The following is a 26,318-nucleotide window of genomic DNA, read 5'->3' on the forward strand; positions in this document are numbered from 1 at the left end:
TGTTGACTTTTATTGATCTTTATTATGCTTGATCAAACTGATATCAAAGTATTGGCTTTACAGATCAGGGAGAACTTGAGCAGAAGGCTCTGAAATAATGGGTAGTGTGGAACCACAGTGACATAGCTTTTCATGCTGTTGTTGATAACAATACTATCATCATTATCATTTTGAAATAGTTAAATGCCATCAACAAGGGACTGAAATATCTTGATTCTCCTCCAGGAGGCCATGCCGAAGGTACTGGATACATCTGTGAACTTGTGCTGCTGTTTTTACCTCTCTCTGCCTCAAATCTCCCTATCTTTGTATCGAAAATAATAATACCTGACTCCTGGGTTAGAACGATGGCTTTCAATTTGGGGGAGGAGGGTCAGGCTGGTGCGCGTCACGTCCTGGAGGACATTTGGCAGTGTATGAAGACATTTTTGTTTCTCACAATTCAGGGGTGCTACTGGCATCTAGTGGGTAGAGGCCATGGGTGCCGCTAAACCTCCTATAATGAGCAGGGCAGCCCCTCATGACAAAGAATTATCTTGTCCCAAATATCAATAGTGCCAAGGCTGAGAAACCCTGGGTGAAAATAATGATATTTAATATTATATAATAATATATTAACATAAATGATGTATATCAATTATCTAAAAAAGTATGGACACTTCAACAAACATTAGTCTTGTTTCTTTGGTCTCTCAAACCCTTCACTAACACTTTCCTTACAGATACGTTTTCATATACTGTTGAAGCACATTCTGGCTGTTCCCACTGCCATAGTCAACCATTGTTTTATATCTTGTAATAAATCCTTTTTATTTTTCTAAAAGTCATATAGATGTGATTATAATTCAACTGCAATATCAAATATCCACATGATCAAATTCTTATTCTTCCTTTAGATGTAGTAATCCTTGGGTAGGTGTCTTCTAAAGAATATACAAGCTCACCTATTTAAGTAGTTTTGACTTAATTTGGGGGTTTTTATTAGCAAACAGTGTAAGACAAAGTAGCTGGTATAATACAGAGTGATGTTTAAATTAGTTTACAATTTGCTTGGCCTCATCTAGAACTGCAACGAACAAAGCCATTCAGAAATGTCAGCTGTGTTCCTAACCACTGTAACAAATTGTCGCCTGAACGCTGCACACCTAATGACTTCAAATTAGCTTCACTGCGGTATCGCCTGACAGTTCGTTACGACTGTTAGCAACATAGCTGGCGTATCATGACCAATAAATTGGTTTCAGTGTGGGCTGGGAAAGGGACTTCCATCAATTTGATTAAAGAAATTACTGTAGCATTCAAAGCATAAAGACAAACTAGTTTAAGGAGACAGAAATAAGTTAACTGTACCAGAAAAACATTGCTCATCATTCAAAAATTTGTTTATAAACTATTTGAAAATTAAAGACCAAACAAAAAAAAATTCAAGTAGAATACTTAGATTCTAAAAACTTATTAGCATATATATATTTATTCATATTACAACATGAGTCAAGAAAAAAAAGAAGAGAAATATTTTTAAATGCTAACTTTACCACATAGGAAAAGTTACCATGTGCATTTAATATTTATTTTCACAATTTATCTGTACAGTTAAGATAAATATCTAATAGTAAACTGAAGCAAAGCTTGTGACTATGACTAGAAATTGAATATAACTAGCCACTATGAGCAAAACTAGTGATTCCTCGTTGAGAAAATAGTACATTAGACTACCTCTGACAGAAACACTTTTTAAAGTGAAAAGGAAAAGTATTTTCTAGGAAAAAGGTAAGAATGTTAACAAAGGATAAAGAATTTTTTTTTAATTTATCATCTCGTTAACTTACACTGGCAGTAGTACCGGTAGATATCAAAAACTAACCCGAACTCAAGGTGGTACCAATAGAACTAAGATAAAGTTTAAGGATTCTATTAGGATATGCAAAGCTCTAAATTATGATTAAAAATTAAGATTTTTTTTAAGTCCAAATGAGAAAAATTTGAATTTGCCCAAATCTATATACATAACCTAGGGAATTAATTGCAAACTTTTCTTTTTCTTTTTAGAAAATGTACCTGGAATATGCTTCGCCCATCCAATGATAACCACCAACTCGCGGTCCGCCAAGTCACACAGTGTAGTGAGGGCTTTAATGTCACTGTCGGGGACAGTCGGGTCAGGCATGGCATAGATCTTCTCCGGTTCAGCCACCAACAAATGTGAGACAATCTTGTTATCTGTAGGATCAGACCAGAGCACTACAAGATCACTAGCAGTATCATCCCTCTTTTATAAACCCTAGAGTATTTTGTGTTTTGAAAAACAATCCAAATTGCCTATAATAAACCTTAAATATTCCAATTATGGCTGAGATGTATATATTAAACAGTGTTCAGGAAAACTCATAGCCAGACATAAGCCACTGCAGTCATGATAGAATGTAGTCATTTTTTTTTTCTTTGCTCTACCTGCTTTTGCTGGAATGAAGCATCTGTCCTGTAGTGAAAATTTTTATAGCAAACAGATAAGAGAAGTTAGATGCTTTCTGAGTTTGTGCTTTGATTTTTAAGTAGGATTTGGGGAAGTAGATTAAATGGTATAAACAGCTTACAATAAAACCCCCAGTACACCATTGAAATATAGACCATAATGCAGGAGGCAAAGAACTACTAATGCCCATAGTCATAATGGGCATGAAAGTCATTAATTGTCTTAATTCCTTTAAAGAAGAGCAAAGGTCACAGCCCTTCTGCCTTGGTGAATTACTGACTATATAACTCTATCTCCGTGCGATGCATTAAATAGGAATTTCGTCTTTCTCCCACTCCCCACACATCTAGCCAACCTTCCAAATACAGCTAATATGTTTCCATAAAAATACTCCTACTTAAATGTTACAGTCATTTTCTCTTCTGTGTGTCAAATTTTTTAATCCTCTATTTTCATCTGTTGTCCTTAGTTCATTCTCTGGTTCAGATTTATCTGTCTGAAATTTGTGATATATACTTTAAAAATCCTTCACAAAATAAACACTAGAGACAAACGGAGAGCATCACATCAAATGTGTTTTATTGCTCAGGGGCATGTGAGAGTTTATGGAAGGGGCTGTAAAGCCTTGCTAACAGAATGATTTTTCTTGTTGGCCCTATTTTCAATTTCTACATGTAGCTTAAGACTTTATACTTTCTTCTAAGTGAGGAGATACAAATGGGTAAGAATAAGCCCATATATTTAAATGTTCTATGTACTATCACTGTAGAAACCAGAACTTCAAATGAGATTCTTGTGAACACAGCCAAAGTTCCCAATGTGTTTACCAGACTCTTTGCCTTTTGCTATAAGTTTTTAACTTTTTAACCCAATATAAAAGACTTCACATAACTTAAAATTAAACATAGCATTCTTTTTATCTCCTTTCATGAAAGAATGAGACTTGTCCAAGCTATCGTTAGCACTTTTTCTAACATAACATTTAAAAATTTCCAAATATGTCTCCCATATTAATTATACTGATTTCAAATAGACAACACATAATATTCAATCATCATCAAATGGAGAAGGCAGATTTGGGAGGAAATATTCCCCAATACTGTTTTCTAGAAAAGAATTAAGAATTAAATAGAGATTAATTTTCAGTTTGCAGGATCTACAGAAAATGGCATTCTTGTAAATATGCTACAGAAACAACACCCTGTATTTTTAGTTATGCTTGGAAAAGTTTCAACTTTCATTGCTCTGACAATGCAACAAAACCTGTCAGCAACCACTAGATTCTCAGGATTAGAAGCAAATACAATAGTAAAGAGCAGAAAAACTATCCAAAGGTAATCATGATTCCAGTTTTTTTAGTACAGGGAGCATAGCACTGGCTTTATCTGAGTCAATGGATACTTGACATGAGGGGTCAGAGAAATCTGGCTGAAGTTTAGAAATTCCCATCATTCAGAAAATGGAATGGCCGGCAGCACTGTTTCTAGGTAAATCTTATTTAATGTTTCCCTAATTAGAATCAATAGAACCCAATTTTCATTCTTGGGCCTTTGTAGTACACAATCAGTCAGGGTCCAGAAATCTCCCCAGCCACTTTCTCAGAAAAGCCCAAGCACAGTCTCTTGACACTTATCTGACAGGATCTGAAAATTAAGTTTTATAAATGTTTGTTACAAAAACACACTAATTGGATGGACTAAGGAAAATTAACACAGAGGCCTTTAGATAATGAGTAATGATTTATTAGGAGTCCTTTTTATCTCAGACAAATGGAGCTCACTGAAATTGCTGTAATCTTCTTAGAGGTACTTGACAAGCCACTTCCCAATTTCTCAGGTTTACGAAGAAAACTATAGATGTTTCTCTATCCTTTCAACTTACAAATGGAGTGGCACTCATATTTCTTTCAGTAGAGGAAATTATCAATGGTTTCAGTCAACATTTGTATAAAATAAATGAGAAATGGGCAGTCTGCATATTAGTGAATTCAGGAAAACGAAACCGCTAATGAAATTAAGCATTAGTGTTTATTGCATTTTATTGTATTATCAGAGAGTTTTTTTTATTATAATGTGCAAAATCTGCTTAATGTAGTCCTCGATTGTATTTGCAGAATGCCAAACAGCTTATGCAGGCTGAGGAGAAGATGCCAGATTGGACAATTGAAGGTATAATCAACATAATGTTTTTTGGAAAGGCAAAAGGAAACTATGCCATATGTTCACTTAAGCTTTAATTTTATGTAAAACTGGTTGTTTTTCCTTTGACATAGCTAAAATGTCCTTTCATTTACAGTTCAGGGTCTGTTTTATTTATTTAACAGATTCCCATATGCTCACATATGTATGATGCACAGCAGTGACCCCTCCTGGAGAATCTGAATTAGAAGTAGACACCTCTTCCTTTGAAGGCAGATCAAAAATTACCCATGTCTTTCCTAGAACTGCTATAGATGCATTTTCCTCTGGTGAGTGCCGGTTGTGTCTTCTTAGACAAAGAGAGCTAAATGTGAGAACTGTTTTCACCAAAGCACTCCTCCATGCCCAGTAGGAACCCTATTCATAAAGATCCGAAAATGCTAGCTCTATTGCACTACAACTATTAACTGATTTTTAGAAAATTGGATACAGTTATTGCCTCAATCTATAGTCCAACTCTTTTTAGTTAATGACAAAAAGAATGGGGCTTGCATTTTAGCAATGTACCAGTCATCCTTTCAAATTGCAACTTGGCCACATAAAACCATGAGCTCTTTAAAAGCAATTCATACCGCCCATAAGGGCATCTCAGATGGAACCAGCAACCTATGCTTGTTATTAGTAGTGCCCATTCCTGTTTTAATCTATTGCTAGCTAGTGTGTTAACCTTCTATAGCTTCAAATTAATGAGGCCCCTAATGTATTTTCATTGGGAGGTTGAGCAGTCAAACTCATTTAGTTAGTGAAAACTACAAAAATCACTTTCTTGTGAAATCTGAAACTAACAGCTCCAATGAACTAATGATCACAGTATGATCCATTTTATGTACCTCTGCAAATAAAGATAACCAGTAAACGTAAAATTCACACTGTATAAGCTATGCATTAATATGCTTATGCTTCCACAAAATGACTAGGTAAAAAGAAGGCTGGAGAGAGAAAACCACAGGTATCTTTAAAAGAAAAAACATGATAATTAGCTGAGTTTCTGTTGCTCCTCACGGACAATTCTTGGGAATAGAGCCACTGTTCTCCAACAAAGAGAAGTCTCCTTGGAGTCAGTAGGGATGGGCATGCCAAAGCTGATGTACATAGGGCCAACTGGGAGGATTTCATGTTCTGGGAAGCCAGACACATCTGCTGTACTTACATGGCTTTTTGGCTGGCTGAACCAGCTGAGGGTTCAGGTATGGGCTGTTCTCCGCATCTATTCTGCGCTTGTACTTCTGCCGACCTCCACGTACTCTGTCAAGACGCACCCCTGTGAGCAAAGACAGGCATCGGCTTACTATTAAGGTAGCTATCTTTGAGACCAATCAAATGCATAGACAGTATCCCCCAAGGGCACAGAGGTGACAAACACTAGAATGCAGAATACACCAGGGGTACTAGAATAATGTAAATAAGTGGTGGCTAAATCAAAATTGCCAGAAGTTGAAAACCAAATCTGCCAGCAGATGACAGACCCGAAAGACATTTTAGGCAAAGCCATCAAGGACACTATTTGCACATCAAAGAAAAGGCTGATTTCCATGTGGATTAAGAAGCCTCTATTTGGTGGTAGTACAGTTTCTAAAATTAAACACACTGGTATTTTGTATCCTCTTCATCAGTCAGCCCCGAAAGCTCAATGTGTAGGGTCAAGTAGATCAAGAGCTATCCAGCTCTCCTCCAGTCTTCCAGAGGCCTCAGTATGGACCTGCGGAATTGAGCTGAATAAAGAGCACCCCAGCACTTTGGGAGGCCGAGGTGGGCAGGTCATGAGGTCAGGAGTTCAAGACCAGCCTGGCCAAAAGAGCGAAACCCCATCTCTACTAAAACATTCAAAAAAATTAGCCGGGCATGGTGGCACATGCCTGTAATCCCAGCTACTAGGGAGGCTGAGGCAGGAGAATCACTTGAACACAGGAGGCACAGGTTGTGGTGAGTCAAGATCGTGCCATTGCACTCCAGCCTGGGCAACAAGAGCAAAACTCCATCTCAAAAAAAATAAAGAGGAGCTTCCCAAAGAGTTCCAAAGGCCTGGATGTCGAAGGAAGGGCACGTTAATAGGAGAGAACTAAAGGGTGAAGCTGGAAAGTAGGCAAAAGTAGTCTGTCAGGAATAAAACTTTTTCCCAAAAAGTGATGAGTTGGGTCAAGATTCAAAGGGGATTTTCCAGCAGCGGGTTTAAAAGATTAAGGAAAAAACCAAGGGAATGAATGGGATTAAAAACATAGGAAAATTTCATTATTATCAGGAAGTGATAGGGAAGAGCTTGTTAATAATCTAGTTTCCAGCTTGTAATTATAAAGTTTAGCACAGGACCACATAAATCCCTACCAAATATAAGGATGATTACTTGGGAGCAGAAGTGAGGAGACACTCTTTTTATGGTATTAGGTTGTACCTTAATTGATATAACAATGTAAAGTTATCCATATTTTGGATACAACCCATATCCAAATTGTACATATTTTGGTATTTCTCAAACTGTTTAGGAAAGAGATTTGGTTTAACAGCATCATCAGTATTACTATTTTTACTTAAGGCCTCTCAGAGCCATTAATATGCAATGGGCTTTGTGAAACTGTAAGAGGAAGATACATAGAACATGCAATGTTTTGCAAACAAGTTGAACCAGAGCTCGGTTTTTTTGGAATACTTCTTACTGTCAGGCAGAACGTGTGAGTTGTGGGTTATCTGAGTTATATGAAACAATTTGGGAAAGGCAGATATATTTCTATGTGAATACTTACAGTAAGTATATTACTTAAATATTTAAAATTATTAGGAAAACAGTTTTTATATTATCTTAATAATACTACTTTAAGAGTTGATTATCTTTTAGTAGAACACACAAATATTTGGTTCTAGATAAAGCCTGAATTATCATATTGAAACATCAGAATACAGTGTAAATAAAATCAGGAGACAACTTTGAGAAAAGTTAAATAGGTTAAACAAACAAATATCAAAAACCAAAAGTTAGGTATAGTTATTAACCATTCACTGAAAATTGTCATGCATGTTGGTCACAAAGAAGTTACTTTTTTTTATTGCTGCGTTTAAAGCACTTCATGCCCCCAGCAGGTGTGTCCCTTTGTTCATCTAATTCCTAATGTTCTATTTTTATTGCATCTATATTTAATAAAGTTTAACGCCACCTCTTCTCTCCACTTCTATCATGGTTTATCTTTTTTTTCATCTTTCTCTTCAAAATTTTCTTCAGAATATTTTTCTAGTTGAAGGTGACCACATTTTATCTGGTCATCTAAGACACGTTCAAACCTGTTTCATTACATGAGTTTTGCAAATTCAAAATCTTACTAAAAAATTAAAAGCATATGACACTAATTATATCCTCACATATTTGTCATCCAATTCCAACCCAATGAGAACATTTAATCTGATATTATTAGAAGTGTAAAGAGAAGGCAGGGAGAGAGAAACCGACAGCAAAAGCTAAAGAGAGAGGAAACATTTTTGGACATCTCTACAATTGTTAGAGCCAAGAAAGCTGACAGAATAAATCTTGACTGGGTTTGTAGACTCCCTAAATTTGCCTTTCATGCTTGTCAAAAGATGTATTCGCCATTAGCAGTATGTTCTCATATACTGAACAAAACACTACATACTCTCTAACCTAGAAGTCAGGGCTGGTGAGTTTCTGACAATAAGAGTTTTGTCCATTACGAAGGCCTGTGGAAGAAGATCATGGCTGAGTGACTTGATACAAGCTCTTGGTGGAAACATTCAGTTTTATCACATTAAAGCCATCAACTGGTTTAGCCAACTGGGCTAAGTCTACAGAGAAGGAGCAACAGTGAAAACTAGCTATTATACATCATGAAGAAAAAATGCACATCACTGATTGACGGGGTTTTTATTATGTGTTACGGGTTTTTTTTTTTTTTTTTTTTTTGTATTTGTAGAGACTCATTCTTTAAATATTATAAAATATATTCCATTACTATGCATTTCTATTTCAACTTCAGAAGATGACTACAGAAAAATTCATACTACCTATTCCATGCCTCACAAATCTAAGAGGGTGCTCTCTTATGTATCTACCCTACATCCCTTCCTGCATGTGTGTAGATCAATAACTATCTATCCATACACTCATACATCCATCTCCACCTTTCCATCATCCTAACTATACACCTATCTAGTGAAAAACTTTTCACCTAAGTATTGATTTTACACTTTATTTCCTAAAATAAAGATTAATTGGACAATGCATTCTTTTATGATTTGTAATTTTATTTATATGATAGTAGAAAAAGATTAGCTATTGAGACTCATAAAAACAGATTATATAATTATATAGTAAGAGTTGACAGAGACTCCATATGCAGTAATATTCTCCTCAAGTTTAGATTATAATTAATGGTAAAAATTTCTAGAGCCAATATATTTTAAAGGATCATAATAACTGATACTTGTGGATTTTTCATTCCTTGTAAAAAGCAGACAAATATTTCCAATTTCCAATATTTCAAATAAAGTAGAAAACATTTCTACTGCTTTTAACTCATTTTCAAAATCTGGAAAAATCTGTCTTTTATGCATTGTGTAGTGGGACGATGATTTTATTATTGGTAATTTTTGGTTTATCTGACTTCATACTTGGTGAACTATTTGAACCAAAATCCTAGTAACACACATATGCAACTACTTCAACATCACAATGAAAGTAATCATCAATTTATTCAGTTACATTGAGGGAAAAACACTGCCAGTAAAACCAGTTTTTCCCCTCAGGACAATCATATAAACACCTACACACAAGAGATATAGGTCTAAAAGTTAAAACAGTCCAAAATGTGTCTTCGAATATGTGACAAAGCCTCTTTATTTCTGCAACATTGAAAATAGTTTTATTCATGTAAATCATCATAATATCTGCACTTAAATTCAATAATGTTATTTTAAATGGTCTTATAAAACAATACTGTACAGATATCCTTAAGATATTTGTATAGTTTCAACATAATTCTATTTTTAATGCTTTTCCAGAAAAAAAAATTTAAAAAATTAAAAACACCAATACAATTAAAGCACCATGTCATAAATGAGGCAGGATCTCAGAAAATCAAACACTGGATTATGAAAAAGCACCTCTCATAATTTTTAGAAAAGTCCATGGAAAACAAACTCTGCATAATTGGGATACTACATTTCTTCTCATTAAAAAGCAAATTTTAGTGTGATAAAAGGTAGATTGCAAAGGACAGAAGTATTTAACTAAAAAGTAATGCTATGAAGTTTAAAATATTCTAAGTCAAAAGCAGTGAATGACAATTCTATCTCTATCACCATTTCCTGGACACAGACTTAAGCCATGATTTCTCATTAGGAAGAATACATGCAAATAATGTTTTGAGTTAAAAATAAATATAAATATGATAAAAAATGAGGAGAGGCCAGGAAAAGAGAAATATAATACAAATTACCAAGTAAGATTATTTTTATGTAATTGTTTGTAACTACAACTAATTTATAGTAATTTTGTTATATGCTCTGACTAAAATTTTTAGCCTTGTACACGTCAAAATGAAGGATAGCTAATAATCAATCTTTAAATCCCTATGAGCTTGGTCTATTATCTGTAATCACAATTTTGTGAAGATTAAAGTTTTCCTTATTAATGTTTTCAACTGTAATTACATAATACTCTTTCTTAAGTACTTTATCTTAAATATCATGCAAAGACTGTGTCAAAGGAAATAAAGCACAATTTGCAAGTCAGAATGGTTGAGTTCTTTAGCTTTTTCCACAACTATTTCTATAAACACTGATGAGTCTCTTATTTGATTTTCCAAATATAAGCTGCATATAAAGAACATATCTTCCATGATGTTTTGCTATAATGATCCAATAACATTCTATTATGGTTATTATACAAATGTACTTAAAATATTTTCTAAATCTTAAAATGCCAAGATCATTTATTGAACATCTATCTGCATAGAGTATTACAATCTATCCCATCACAATTCTATAGGTAAACAGATTTGAGACATGATGGAATGGTAAAATAACTTAAAGGATAAAAGCCAAATAATAATACTATTTGATGTCTAAGTGATTTATAGAAATATCTAGTATCTAGATAACTAGTATCTAGATATTTATAGAAATATCTAGATATTAGAAATATCAAATATCTAGAAATACCTAGAAATATTTTATTTCCTACCACTCCTATCACTAATAAGATCATTTAGATTGTGATTATTTAGAATAGATACAGAAACAAATCAAATTCTATTTTTGAAAAAAATATGCTTTTCCTGAGTTAAGCTGTAAGTATACAATGCAAAGTTAGAGAATTTATAATTATCTAATTAAACTAATACATTTAAAATATTCAAACTAACCATTTTAGCAGAAACAAACAATATTTATGATCACAACCTGGGAAATCCAGATTTGTCATAAACAAACAATAATATAATCCAAATATTTCCATGAAAGGTGGCAAAGCCTGTCTCTATATACCTTCTCAATCTTAAACACAAACAATTTCTGTTTGGACTCCACTTGAAAACCACTTTTGAAGAAGTTTAAAAATAAGATTTCTCCCAGGAAATAAAATACCCACAATGTTCAATGTTTGACAGGATTGGAAATTAATTAAGGCAATTAGATTTTCTATTCATGTGTAGATTACCATTATCTTTTTCTTAAATAAAAGATTTTAATAGTTGGCATTACCTACCTAACAATGTTTCACATTGCTTCTTCTTTCAAATAGTGCATTTGCCTACATTGCCACAAGGGAATTGCAAATCTTATACATTGTCAGAATTTACAAAATTGAGAAAGCAAGAGTAGGGCAAGGAGGCAAAAAAAAAAAAAAAAAAAAAACGCTTCGAGGCAAATAAACACCAATAGAAGTAAAAGAGTTCAGCCCAAGGTCTTCTTAGGTCAGCTAATTTTGAGTCTACACTTTATGCCCAAATGCAAATTTTTATAATATTCTGTAGTCCAAAGTCAAAACTGTTTTTCACATCTTTAATAGCACAAAGTCAGAGGCATTTCATAGGATAATAAAAAATCTCCCCTTCAGAGAATTACACAAGGATACTCTAGCCTACTTTCCAAATTTACAGGTAACACATTTACTATGTTCCTACATACAAATTTGCAGAAAAGCATTAATTATATAGACCTCTGGAATACTTAAGAAAGATGCAAATATTCACATTAAAGTAATAAGGATTTTGAAAAGATAATGAATACTACAATAAGCAAACTGTTGTGTTAAATAAATGTCATGTAAGATAGACTGTAATTGAGTATTGGGAGCAGACTGGAAAGGCAGGACTTTTGAAACAATAAGGTAAAGAGGATTGGAACTTCTTCCTGCACTATACATCTTCCCCATACAGTAATTACCTTTGCTGCCTAAGGCCACCTCCCTCCTTCCCTTGGGAAGTAGAAATATCCAACAGCACCCTTGAATTCTCCTGAGATTTCTATGAAGAAACCATCATAAACAGAGGATAGAGAAAAATCCCTTTGAGGCACAACGGGAAAATAAGCAAAGGCACATCAGCAGTATCAGCCACAGTAGTGGGAATTTTAGTGCCAGCCCCTGATGAGGTTCTCCTTTGGGACAATATCCTGAGAGAGGGTACCCGTTTAACCTAGAGTAGCTGTGCATATTTACAGGCTTCTCAGCAAGAGGAGTTGTGAAAACTATTTGTATATTCACATGTATACTCCAAGGAGAATCTAAGCATATTAAATTCGTGAGGATCATATAAAATAATTAAAGAAACCAACCACTAGATATTTTATCTAACTATATTGCCTCTTCTCAAAATAGATTAGGAGACTGTTAAATATAGTTCATGATTTAGCCTCTTTCTTTGTATTTCAACAGTTTAACTCATTATACCTACCTTTGCCTATCAAGCAATGTCTTCGTTGTTAAATGAATTAATCAGTCTGTGTATGAAGTATCTTGGGACAAACCAAAATCATGGCCAGTGACTAGCAGTCTCTGGTTATTGAAAACTTATCATGTGCTAGGCAACGGCTTCCCGGCTTAACACAGACTAACACATTTAATCCTTATAGTAATTCTATGAGGCAGATGCTATTATCATCCCATTTGACAGATGAGAAAACCGGAACTAGTAAGAGGCAGAAACAGGAGTGGAACTGAGGGTCAATGGCCACAGAATTCATTTTCTTAAGCACTATGTTTAAACGGCTTCTCTGCCATCAAAGTCTATTTTTGGAAAAGAGCATTTAGTACATATTCCAAAAGCAGAAACACAGGCAGCTGAAAACCCATTATGGAGGTAAACAATACCTGCATCATGATATGGGGCACATACAAAAGGCAGGCAGAATGATGAACTAGCAGCAGGAAAAAAGAATGAACACTCTTACTCAAAAGGGCTAAGTGATTTTGCATCTATCACTTTGGAAGGTGATTTCACCTTTAAAAGTTTACAGCTATGAGACCGTGAACAAAAACCTAAAGTGATAAAAAGATTCCATTCCTCTTTTTTCCCACTGAGGCAGGGACTGAAGGATATTAATTTCCCTGCTCCTGGTCTTCAGACTATCACTGCACATTAGACAAGGTGTGCTTTTCAAGGGCCATGGAAGCAGAGCCACCTTCCAGTTGAACTTTACAGTTTGGGTAGAAGACCCACAGAGTCGATTTTCTGTAAACTCCCCCAGCCAATGATTACATTTACTTATGCTGGAAGATCATGACAACAATTCAGAAACTTTGTAAGCTGCTTGGCTGCATGTGGAAACATTATCATGTCTAATGATATAAAAGAGAAAAATCACGCAGGGAGAGAAAATGCATATCCATTAGGTGGGCTCTAAAAAAAAAAAAAAAAACAGAGTCCTCAGTCACTAAAAGAGATAAAAGCCATGACTCACATTAAAGCTTCCTTGCTCTACAGATAAATTAACAATTAGCAAGGGGAAGTCTTTCCTTTTCCTCTACTGATAGCTATCTGGACTATTAAACATGTGAGCCTTGCATAGGAAATTACAAAGGCTTCCCTCTGTTTCAGATTCAAGTTGCAACCAAAATACAGTTGTGGATTTCTGCGCACGGGACATAACCCCAAAGAAGTCCCTTCTTCTATTTGTTTCTCTCTCCACATATGATTGACTGCTCTTGGCTGGTGTTGGGGATCATGTGCTAAATCTATAATCTGCATCAGAGCCGAGATTGCAATGACAGAAATCGGAAATAACCATAAACAAAATATTTAGCAGGGGAGATGTTCTACTAGAGGTAAAGTTGCTTCATCTGAAGCATGGAGCCCTAATCTATGACACATACAAGTACAAATTATGTCATCTGCAACAGGTGACAAGTTTTAATTGAATGTCTTCGGTCTGCAATTCTGACAAAAGGTGAATGGAAATAAATGAGTCTGGCAAGACAGCCCTGAGCCTTACAATACCCAATATCTCATTATTTTTAAACAGCTATCTATAAACTGATGCTGACAAGTCTTGAACCTTTTATTTCTGCTCAAGAGGAGGTGGCTGTGAAGAGGGGAAAAAAGAAAGAAAGAAAAGGGGCATCCAGAACATCACATTAAACATGCAATACCTACCATTATCACTTCCCCAACGTAATTAAAGGAAATCTCCTATTCAAAAGGCACTATTTCTTACTTTGCTTGATGTCAGAGGGAGAGAGAGAGAATGAGAATGAGAGAATGCTTGGCCTGCATTTGCTAAACATAGGGACTGTCTGTAAAGAAAAAAAGAAAATCTTCCCTTTCCTTCTTTTTGCCTGTTAAAAATTTCATAAACTATTTTTTAAAAAAGATATTACGATGGCTCATGCCTATCTAAACTATAGTCTTGTTACTATTTAAGATGAATGAATCTTCTCTTTACACTTTTCCAAATTGCCTTCTTGTATGAATAAAGTTATGAATTCATGGGTAAAGACATGAAATGGGGTTGTACATCAACATCAGGAAAAGTGATTCTACTAATTCACAATTAAATGTGACACTGGCAGCAATAAGTTTAACCCAATAATAATAGTAATAACAGTGCACAACACCCCATGGGGATGCTCTGTATAAACAGAAGCTCAAATGTTATTTATGCAAAATTCAATGCCCTGTAAAATGAATTAAATATGAAATCAACCAAGCAGGTTTACAAGTTGCTGGGTTGAGAGCCCCCAGTCACTTTGTTTCACTTGATGGAGATGAATATAGTGGAATATAGTAGAGTCTAATGATCAAAAAAGCAGACATGGATTTTAAATATAGATTATTTTTAAAGAAAATAGATGGCAGAGAAAGGCGCCATAGGAGCCTGGAGGGCATTTGGTTTCAGCATATGTGAATCTAGATCATACGGGCAACCTAGGAAGAGCTTACCAAGCTCAAAAAGGAGCTTATGGAAATTCTAATGGGGAAAACTTTATATCCTGGCCAGTGTGTCAGTAATTCACTAAAGACAATAAAATGTATTACCAAACTCAAGCAGAAATTCTGAGGGTCAATTATAACATACCAAAAAGAAGCATGATGTTTGATAATATTTCTCTGGTGATCACTATAATTTGGCAAAGTTGAAATTCAAAATAAAGTAAATCTAGTATAAAGGATATAATATATATTCCCAGGTCATGTGTAAAGGGAATTATACCTCTTTAGGAAAAAATGTTTCCCCTTAGGAAAAGATTAGTTCAATAGAGATTAAATGTAAATACAATATAAGTGAGAGATTTCTTGTTACACTCTGACACTTCTTATTTCTTGTGCCATTGGTAGCAACAAGTTTAACACAGTTATAGTAGTAATAACAGTGCTTAGTTCTCCCATGGGAAGGCTCCGTGTAAAAGAAGCCCAAATATTATTTATTCAAAATTCAATACCCTGTACAAATTAACTAAATATAAAATTAAACAAGCTGGTTTTCAGGTTGCTTGGTTGTAAGCCATAGTCACTTTGTTTATTCAATGGAGAAAAATACAGTGGATTCTAATGACTCCATTGTAAGTCTTAGTAGAATAAACAAGAAGCAATGAAGGAACATAAAGGAGTTAGAAGGATACTCTAAAATAGGTTGATTCAGAGTCTGATACAAGAGAATACAGTGGTAGTTTCCATCCCCTTCTCAACCAACTCTATATACCATTACAGACCCCCATTCATCTACCAATTGTGTTATTAAATAGTCATGAGGAAAGTTAGTAAAGTAAAAGAAAAGAAAAACAGCAGAGATTATGAGAGAAAGGTATAAGCTCTGTAGAAATTCAGAAATTGAGAAGAAAGATTCAGAGTACATTCTTAGCTGCCTTGAGCCCTGAGCTATCCACAGTGGCACACAGTCCCCTGAGGGCACATTTTCAAGCCAAGTAACATACAGTTTTCTTCTCCTAGAGTTGACAATTCAACTCTTGAGGAATGTAAGACCTCATGGGAAAAACTGAGGTTAGAGAATTATGAGTAGCAGTGAAAATAAGAAATCTATGTATATATAAATGATATATACTCATTAAAGTGAGGAAAAATATGAAAATACTATAGATGACAGACACACTAAATAAGTAATGTTTCTTGTTCAATTTATTTCCATTTAGCATCTTTTGATCTCTTGTATGTTTTCAGAATCTCAATTCAATCTGGTTTCAGTAAGATGACTAAAAATTCTGTTTGCTTTGATGCATACAATATGCATATAAAAGGCATTCTATTTTGACATCTGGACTACAAGCTGAATATTCAATGTTATTTTTATTTTGCTACTCTAAGCAACTAGGTCTTAATATGGAGTCACTCTAGATTCACATTAAGTTGACATCACGGTAACAATTACGAGGAGAGTTATATATATGTGTATGCATAGCTACATGTCCATCTAAACATAACACATTTTTTTTTGTCAAGGAAATTAACAATTGGGAAAGCATATACTCTGAGGGCCAATGAGGAAACTGTACATGTGAAGTATTGTGGTATGCTAAAGGCCATATCCTGTATTTTTGTTCTTAAATTAGAATGAGTGAAACATGTGTGGAAATATAGAAAACACCAATGATATAACCAGACACCAAACAAAGTCTTGGCTGAGGAAAGTTTGTATTTGTATCAAGTCATGAATTTCCTGACAGACTTCCCCATGTTTCATTATTATATGATGTGTCATAGGAAGGGCAACTGCCAGTTGACTCAATGTGGTTCTCAATGCAAGGGAGCATCTTTAAATTACAGTGTGTGCCAAGAAAGAAAACAAACACATTTTTCCATTCACAAAGCAGCTCAAGGCTAGATGTCAAGAGTGGAAACCCCAAATGTCACTCCCTCATAGAGAAGGAAGCAGAATTCCCCATGAAAATTTCCTGGTATTTTCCAAACCTAATTTTCTTAGTCTTTTCTGTCAACTGCCTCCTTCTATATTTGTGGAATACAGACTGGCCTAACTGTAAACGTCAAGGTATTTCATTTGTTACATGTATTCGACTTAATTCCATAAAAATTTGAGAGTGGACTGCACTGTGAAAATGTCATACTAATTGAAAAAGCTCCAAAGAGTCAAAATATAATCAAATGATTTTGGTGTATGTTTTAAGTGTCTATTCATCATCATGAGCCATGCAGTATGTATTATGTGCCTACACAGTAGGCACTCAAAAATACCGAATAAGTGAATAAATAAATGTACAACAGCCTTTATAGCCATGCACTAATCAGATTTTTGGATTTCTTTTGGTAATTCTAAAACTGGAATGTACACATACACACACACACACACACACACACACACGAATCTCTAGTCAGTTTTCTCAGTCATTCTTGATTGGCATGATTTTCTTAATGTACCAGTATGCAGTAACTTAAGAAAAGTATAGAAAACCTGAAGATAACAACACATGAAGCACTAAAGGAAAAAAAAAAAGAGTTGGCTGAAAGGTAGACTCTCAGAGTTTTATTTCTTACTATTCACTATGGACAACATAAAACAGTATTTGATTTGCTGGGAAAATCTCAGATATTAAGAAGAACTGACTGATAAGCGAATTATATTTAGACGCTGCATATTGAACAAGAAAGATCATAGGTTCCTATACTTGGGAAATTTGACAAATGAAGAAAACTATTCTCTTCCTGAGACATTTTTATTGCTCTCCTGCCTGGAAGCAGATGAATGAGTTAGATCACATGTTAAGCTCTCTTCCAATTCTGAGAGTCTATGAATGAAATGGTGTACTTAAAAAGATGGAATTGACCCACAGATTCAGAGTCAGACAACTGCCTTGGCAGTTGGAAACATCAACATACTTCATATCTTAAATCAGGGAAGACTGGAGCCAAATGGATAGCATTAATGAACCAGAAGAGCAGAAGGCTTTCTGGCACAGGTTTCAGCCTTCCCCTCATACTGACCTTGGCCAAATGCATTTCCTTTTGTTCTTGATGATAATAAAGCAAATAAAGTGCCTATGTTTGAAAAATGCTTCTAGCTTATTACTGCATTAGGAAAAGATCAATGTCTGTTGCACATCACTGTGGAAACTGAAGTATGGGAAATCATATACAGCTTCAGATTTGCAGACATTTACAACATATAGACTAAAGTAAGCTGAGGAGAATAGGACCAAATAAAATATTTTGAAAGCAATCAATGAATAGATACTGACTATTCTGTTATTTAACTGAATTCCATCTAATGTTTTAAAAGTCAAAAGGCATTCGGCTAAATATGACCAGATTTCATTAAATATACCACAAGGGTGAAAATTAATGCTTCATCTCAACATCTACAGTCACCCTTTAGGCAGAAACCATACTATATATAAGACATATATGTATATCTCTCTCTATATGTACATATATGCATACATGTACACATATCTACACGCATATGGATACATACATAGAGATAAACATAAAAACACAAACACAATTATAAACCAGTAAAACATGATCCAATTTCTTTATTTTTCTGATAATGATTTGGCCCAGCCAAATGATTCAGTGAGAATTAATTCATTTGCACAAGTTTCCTCCCAAAAGAATACATGTTCTATGAGTTTGTATCAGCATTTACATGAAGTCGCAAAGTCAGACAACTACAGGGACTACCTACACAAAGGGAGTGAATGAAATGGACTATGTGTTAAGAGAGAGAGAGAGAGAGAGAGAGGAACAATGGGTGTGAACTGTGTTGAACCCAAGATCATTTACCCCCAAAGGACACAGCCACTGCTCAGGGCCAATCAAATAGCTATTGCCTTACGGGAGTGGGGTGGGCAATCTTGAACGTTGAGTCCAGTGTTATCAGTTTCCACTCCCAAAAGTAACCAGCAATCTGGATCTTTCTATAAACTCATCCGATGCTTAGGTGTTTCCCAAAAATATTTTCTAATTGTGTCGCCCTCAGGCCACCCATTTCTAATCTTTGGTGTCTATACCAAAGATACACAGGACCTAAATGTTAGAAGTTTCCTGATAGAAGTCAAGTTTGACAATTGGCTGCTTAACTTAGTCACATTGTAAATTGGTCACTATTTAGAACTTACTCTTTTATTTGTTTAAGCTCTCCATTACATCTGCATAGATTAAGTTATCTAAATACTTAAGTTGTTCTATAGACTACATATTGAAATCCTGATTTTAAAATGTCATTTTTAGGGTTTTAGGTATAATACTAATGTATAAAATACATGTGTTTTCATTTAAAAACATTTTAAACAAGAGTAAAACTTTAATCGTCCATATCTAGATCTACCACCTGTTAAACAATGCTGGCATGTTTGGTCCAAAAACCCCTTCTAAAGAATTTCTTGCTAAGCTCTGGTCTCCACTGGGAGTTATAGCAAACAGCAACAAAAGCTCTCTTTAAATTCACCCATTACATTTACTAAATGTTTTCATGCTCTGAAGGAACACCTTTCTGCTGAGTTCTGTTGGAAACTGCAAGTCAATTTTTTTTTTTTTTTTTTTTTTTTTTTTTTGGATATGGAGTCTCACTCTGTCACTCAGGCTGGAGTGCAGTGGCACAATCTCAGCTCACTGCAGCCTCTGCTTCCCAGGTTCCAGCGATTCTGCTGCTTCAGCTTTCCAGGTAGCTGAAATTATAGGCATGTGCCATTATGCCTGGCTAATTTTTGTATTTTTATTAGAGAAGGGATTTCACCATGTTGGCCAGGCTGGTCTCTAACTCCTGACCTCAGGTCATCGGCCTCCCAAAGTGGTCATTTCTTAACGTACAACTGGTGATCTCCACTGTCACTCAGATTACACCAAGTTCATCATCACTGATAATTAGCTGACAAAGATTTTTACTTCTGTTGGCCTGGATGTTTTTTCCCTAAATTCTTGCATTGTATGAAAGAGAAGGTCTTTAAAGTGGCAAAAGAGGAAGAGGATGCCGAATGCTTTTTTGGAACAGCCCTGGGAGGAATCAGGTTTTCAGTGCTTTCTTAGGGTTTGTCAATTCTAGAGTACAAAGGAGCAGAAGAAACTGCTAGAATAGAAAAGCAAAAGCGATGGGAGAATGGGAGAATGACCAGGAAAGACTTTATAAGAAAAAGGGAAGAGAAGGGAATTTAACTTAAAAAGACTATTGAGTGTTTGAAGAAAAAAAAACTGTAAATATGAAAGAAGGCAGTAAAAATCATTTTGCTATCAACCTTTCAAGACTATGCAGGCATATTATGAAGAACTGTCCGTATGCCAAATAGCATATTATATAGGGTGAAGAAATGAATCTTTAAACAGTGCATGACACATACGGGATGGCCAGCAATGGATCCTAGACCACCAGAATATTAGTATAATTGCAGAGAGACAGTAAAAATATAAACTCATTAGCAACAGATGAAAGGCAAATGCATACACCTACTGAAGTAAATGGTTATTCTAGAATTCTTGTCAATGCCAAATCACTTCAGCAACATGGATCTCTGACAGAGGTGCTGGCTTCTCCCAATGTACATATTTCAAAAACTCACTCTAGAAAGCCTCTCATTTCTGCTATCATTGAGAGAACTAGAAAGGAATCCCCTTGGAAGCTGTCACTGCAGTGCCCTCATCAGTCAAGAAGGTTGCTGTTGGGCAGCATGAGCCATCCCCTCCCTCTACAGGGTGAAGTTTCATGGCTGGCCTCCTAGCATTCAGAGTCCCTGCTAGCTGAGAAAGTGAAAGATAGTGAAACTGAACTCAAGTTACCATACAGTAGGTCAAGAAAGCACAGAAACTGGGCCACCAAAGCAGCCCAGGAATAAGCTTTAATGTCATAATAAAGACATATCCAAGACTGGGCAATTTACAAAGGAAAGAGGTTTAATTGGACTTACAGTTCCATGTCACTGGAAAAGTCTCACAATCATGATGGAAGGCAAGGAGGCGCAAGTCACATTTTACATGGATGGCAGCAGGCAAAGAGAAAGAGAGCATGTGCAGGGGAACTCCTCTTTTTAAGACCATCAGATCTTGTGAAACTTATTCACTATAATGAGAACAGCATGGGAAAGACTTGACCCTGTGATTCAATTACCTCCCACTGGTTACCTCCACAACACACAACACTTGGGAATTCAAGATGAGATTTGGATGGGGACACAGCCAAATCATATCACCATGTCATAAAGGAGACAGCAGAACCAAGGGTTAATATATGCTTTGACATGAGAGTACATTGAAAAGCCACTCTTCGTCTTATTCTTGTTTCCTTCCCCTCTTTGACCAAACACCTTAATTATGCACGTATATATAGGACCTTTAAGATCTTTCTAAAATAAATCATCTTTGTTTCTAAATCAAGGTACTCTCTGTTTTTTGTAAATTCTATTTTTTTTTAAAAAAACTTGCAAGTTATAAATGGGAAAAAATATATTAGTAAACTCTTCTGAGCATTCCTTGCATAGCCACTACTCAAATTATTTCAGATTTTAAATAATTTCTCAGTAATAAGAAATTTAAGATCCTTTATAAATTTTCATGTTACTTGTTTTTTTTTTTTTCTTTTTTTTTTTTTTTGAGACAGAGTTTCGCTCTTGTTACCCAGGCTGGAGTGCAATGGCGCGATCTCGGCTCACCACAACCTCCGCCTCCTGGGTTCAGGTAATTCTCCTGCCTCAGCCTCCTGAGTAGCTGGGATTACAGGCACGCGCCACCATGCCGAGCTCATTTTTTGTATTTTTAGTAGAGACGGGGTTTCACCATGTGGACCAGGATGGTCTCGATCTCTTGACTTCGTGATCCACCCGCCTCGGCCTCCCAAAGTGCTGGGATTACAGGCTTGAGCCACCGCACCCGGCCTCATGTTACTTCTACATGTACTTTACTTTTTACTTATAACATCAAGAAAATAAGAAAGGTACTAGTAATCTGATGTTACAGATGGGGAAATAGAGCTCAGCTCTACAATTCCCTATCTTTTCTTCCCTACTGTGATTTACTTTTTTATTGTTAAGGATATGGTTGGAGAATATCAATATGTAGTTTTTATGACCAGCTGTATGCTAAATGATGGTAAGTATTAAATGTTTCAGATGCCATAGTGCCTAAGTTTTTCAATACAAATTCATTGTTAAAAAGAATGAAATAAAAATGGCTGGAATTATTTTAATTAGTGGCTCTAATAAAGTGAGAGTTCATTCATCTGTCAACAGGTGTTCATTCCCAAATTGATAAAAGTTTAAAAAGCTCATTATGATGGTAGGGGCCTAGTAGAAAGGTTAAAAAAAGAATCATCTACAGAAAATATTGCTAGGTATTTTTCATGTTTCCTTGATGAGTATGAAGGATTTTGTTTTTCAAGGATAGGATACATTTAGAGAAATAAAGAAAAATAAAGAATATGGCAGAACTCTATAGATTTATATTAAGTCACATTTAGTAAACTGCCAACATGCTCTTAATTTTCATGTTAAAGTCTTTCATGTGGAATTGCACCAATGTGCTCTCTAAATTTAAGCTGTAGTCTCTAAATTTGAATCATATCTCGCCTATTTAGAAGAGAAGAAGGAGAACAGATTTGAATTTAGAATACATAATTGTAAAATATCTCCTGAAATCAAAAAGTTAAGACTAAAAGAGTAAATAACCCTGAAATATTCACTGAAAAATTAAATGGGAGAAGAAATTTGATCTAACATCTTTGAGAAAAAAAAGACTCTTCAAAAGAAGTCTACTTATTTTAAATAATGTCAAAATAGATGTTTGTGGACAGTTGTGGATAAGTTTTAAAAATCATTATAACATTCTATTGAATAAGGCAACATAAATAGAAAAATAGGCCAATCAAATCATATACATTGTATTGACCCTAATAACTGATTCCAATAAAAAGTACATAAAAATATGGCTAAATTTTATATTTAAAAAGGTCTTTTTAAAAAAAATCTTAGTAAAAAAACAATATCCCACTTTTCATATTACAAGATGGAAATTTAAACAAATAATTCACAGCCAGAGTAATGAATCTGTAAATAAAACATTCAAATCTTAGTAGTCATTTCCACTGTCCTGTATTGTATAAGCCCAATTTCTGAAGCTATTTGGGTTGCAGCTTCTTTACCAAAACAAAATTTAGCATAATTTTTTTTTAGGATTCTAGAATAAAACTTAGTTTTACAATATTTCAAAATAAAGCCTTCTAAAGAAATCATTGCCATAGATGAAAGATGCATTTTGTAAAAATAATAGTTAATGTTTTCTGTTAAATCAGGCTAAGGTAAATTAAAGGCAAAATTAAAAGGTACATTAACTATGGCCATTAGAGGAATGGGCTAATTATTTCAGAAATAGAATATATAATAATTAAGTTAAATCATAGAACACTCTATGTCAACTTCTTCTCATACAAAGAAGCTAATAATTGAAGTAACTTTTGGGCTTTGTTTTTTGTTTTTGTTTTTGTTTTTGTTTTGAGATGAAGTCTCTCTCTGTTGTCCAGGCTGGAGTGCAGTGGCACAATCTCAGCTCACTGCAACCTCTGCCTCCCAAGTTCAAGTAATTCTCCTGCCTCAGCCTCCAGAGTGGCTGGGACTACAGGTGCCCACCACCACAACTGGCTTTTTTGTATTTTCAGGGTTTCACTATGTTGGTCAGGCTGGTCTCCAACTCCTGACCTCCAACTCCACCCAATTTGGCCTCCCAAAGTGCTGGGATTATAGGCATGAGCCACCACGCCCAGCCAACTTTTGAGCTTTCAACACGTATTTTATCAGCACCAACATAATACTTAAGGTGACATTTTATCCTCCTTGCAACTTCAATATCTGCTGTCCAACAAATACCTGTATGATGAGTAAGTGTATAGTAAATAATATCACATTACTGATACTTAAATATAAATTAGGCATTATAAATCTTATATATATCTGTGATAAAATCACAATAAAGGTAAAGTAGCTTCATGTAAAACTTAGACATACATTTCATAGTATTTTGAGCAAGAAATTCACATTTGCAAAATTATAACTTATTTCACAGTCCGTAATGTTGCTTCAAAGTAATGCTTTGGACCAAAATGGAATTACATTTTTTAAAAACTCTAGTACATTTAGTAATGGTTAGACAATCTATACCTTGATTACAAAATGTGCCCACTCTGAACTTTAAAAAGAAGGAATAGCAATTTTATAGTAATCTGATAAAGAAGCATTTGGACCTTTGGGGAAAGAGTTAATTATAGATCTGAAACCAGGTTTCATGGATTCACTGTGAACTTTCATTCTAATAGTTAAAGTGGATGTCTATCAAATTGCTTATGAGGACAAATTTATGGAAAATAACCAAGAGTAAAGCTTTGTTCTTATTAAGAAACATGAATATGTATGTAATTTTAGCCAGACTAAATTAACCCAAAAATGAATAAATAAAAAAATAAGGACAATAATTGTCGTCACAAGAGAATTGTCTCCCTTCCCCCTCATAAAAGCATTTATGTTCAGAATTTTTTTTAAATTTCACATTTTTAAATAAAACCATTTGGAAAGAAACAAAAGGAAAAGAATCTGCAAGGAAACCATTAAGGAGTAAGAAACATGTATAGTTCACCTCCTTGGTAATAAACCAATAAACCTTAAAACAGGGAGAGCCTGCAGGCTAAATACAGTGCTTGATATAAACATAATACATGAAACTTAGCACGCAAACAGTGTGTTACTGCTGAAGTGTGTCCATTTTCTAAGCATGACTATTTAGAAAGGTTACATTGAGCCATTAATCCTAATTTTACATTAAACATCTTGTGAAACTGCATGTGCTCTGAATAGAGTAAGATCCTATTTTAGCTGTAACAGTGTAAGTAAGAAACAAATATAAAATGTCTCATAGATATTCCTGTGAATTCTTCTGTGTCTTTGCGGGTTTCGTACATTAACATGTATTCCTGCTGGTGGATACTCAACCAATTATGTGAACCAATATCAATAAATAAGTGAAATATACTTGTGACTTCACCTTTATTTTCAATCTAATAGTTTAACTTGACAAATGTCCATTGATCATTAGGGATTTTTGCATATGAAACTGGTACTATTTCAGTTTAGCAAATTTACAAATTACATTGCTATTATGTCTCTTGTCCCTTTGGGCTACTGATTCTTCTGAAAGCTTTTGCTTTCCAAAGATGTGAGAGTGAGGAGCTACTACAACAAACAACAACAAAGCCAAAGCAATCTCGTTTCCATTACTAACATTATCAAACATCAAATAGAAATAAATAACTAAAATTTTAAGGCCTTTATGTTCTAGATATTATTCATCAACATTTCAAAGACTTTGGAATAAAATCAGTCATTACACCCAAGTGATTTGTTAATATTTACAAAGTACTTTCATAGATCATCTTATTTAATTCTTATAATTCTGTGCTGTGAGTATAGGATTATTATCTCCGCTTTACAGGCTCAGAGAAGTTAAGCAATTCATGATTAATACTCTGCACCTGTTTTTCTAATTCCAAGTCCTCTTTAAAGAGTATCAATACTATCATGTTGAAATCTCTATTTTCCAAAAATCTAACCATTTTGTTTTTAGTAAGAGGAAATAGAAAAAGAAGGGGGAAAAGGAAAGCAGATAATTAATTCGTTCATTCTCCCACCCCTAAAACAAGCACTTTGGGAATCTATTGGGTCCTCCTCTGAGGACTTGCAGTCAAAAGGAACAAAGTGAAAGGCAAGAATCCATAAGCCACTAAGTGTGCATCATTAAGATTTATGACTGCAGGTATAAGGAAAAAGAAGATGAAGTCAAAGCAAATGCCAAAACTCAGATTTTAAAGGAAAGAAAAACAGTGCTTCTGACCAAAATGGAAAATCTGGAAGGTAGAATCTGTTTCTAAAGAAAGATAAGAAGTATGGTTTTATACTTGAGATGACTTTGGGAAATCCAAGATGTATCGCACAGAACTCAAAACTGAAATTCTGGTAAGAATACAGGGCTGGTTTTGTAAACTGGAGCCACCAACACAGATACATGAAAATGTAAGTGCAAATTTGCTTTGCAGGGTGTAGAACAAGCTTGTCTGACCTACATGTGGGCCATATGTGGGCTACATGTGGCCCAGGAAAACTTTGAATGTGGCCCAACACAAATTCGTAACTTTCTTCAAACGTTATGAAATTATTTTTGTAATTTTTATTATTTTTAACTCATTAGCTATCATTAGTGTATTTTATATGTGGT

General features: G+C 34.8%; 1 protein-coding gene across 16 annotated transcripts in view; it reads right to left on the minus strand.

Moving 5' to 3' along the window:
* The window catches only part of ESRRG (estrogen related receptor gamma), a 644,467-nt gene that overhangs the window by 59,619 nt on the left and 558,530 nt on the right, over positions 1 to 26,318 (minus strand). For all 16 annotated transcript variants that reach the window (XM_074385196.1, XM_010340941.3, XM_074385195.1 and 13 more), the window contains 2 exons: positions 5,822 to 5,932; positions 2,059 to 2,220 (listed from right to left, as the gene is read on the minus strand). In XM_074385196.1, coding sequence (XP_074241297.1) covers positions 2,059 to 2,220; positions 5,822 to 5,932 — 273 coding nt within the window. The remainder of the gene's footprint in view (positions 1 to 2,058; positions 2,221 to 5,821; positions 5,933 to 26,318) is intronic.

This window comes from Saimiri boliviensis, chromosome 14 (genome assembly GCF_048565385.1).
Source record: "Saimiri boliviensis isolate mSaiBol1 chromosome 14, mSaiBol1.pri, whole genome shotgun sequence".
Classification (NCBI taxonomy): domain Eukaryota; kingdom Metazoa; phylum Chordata; class Mammalia; order Primates; family Cebidae; genus Saimiri; species Saimiri boliviensis.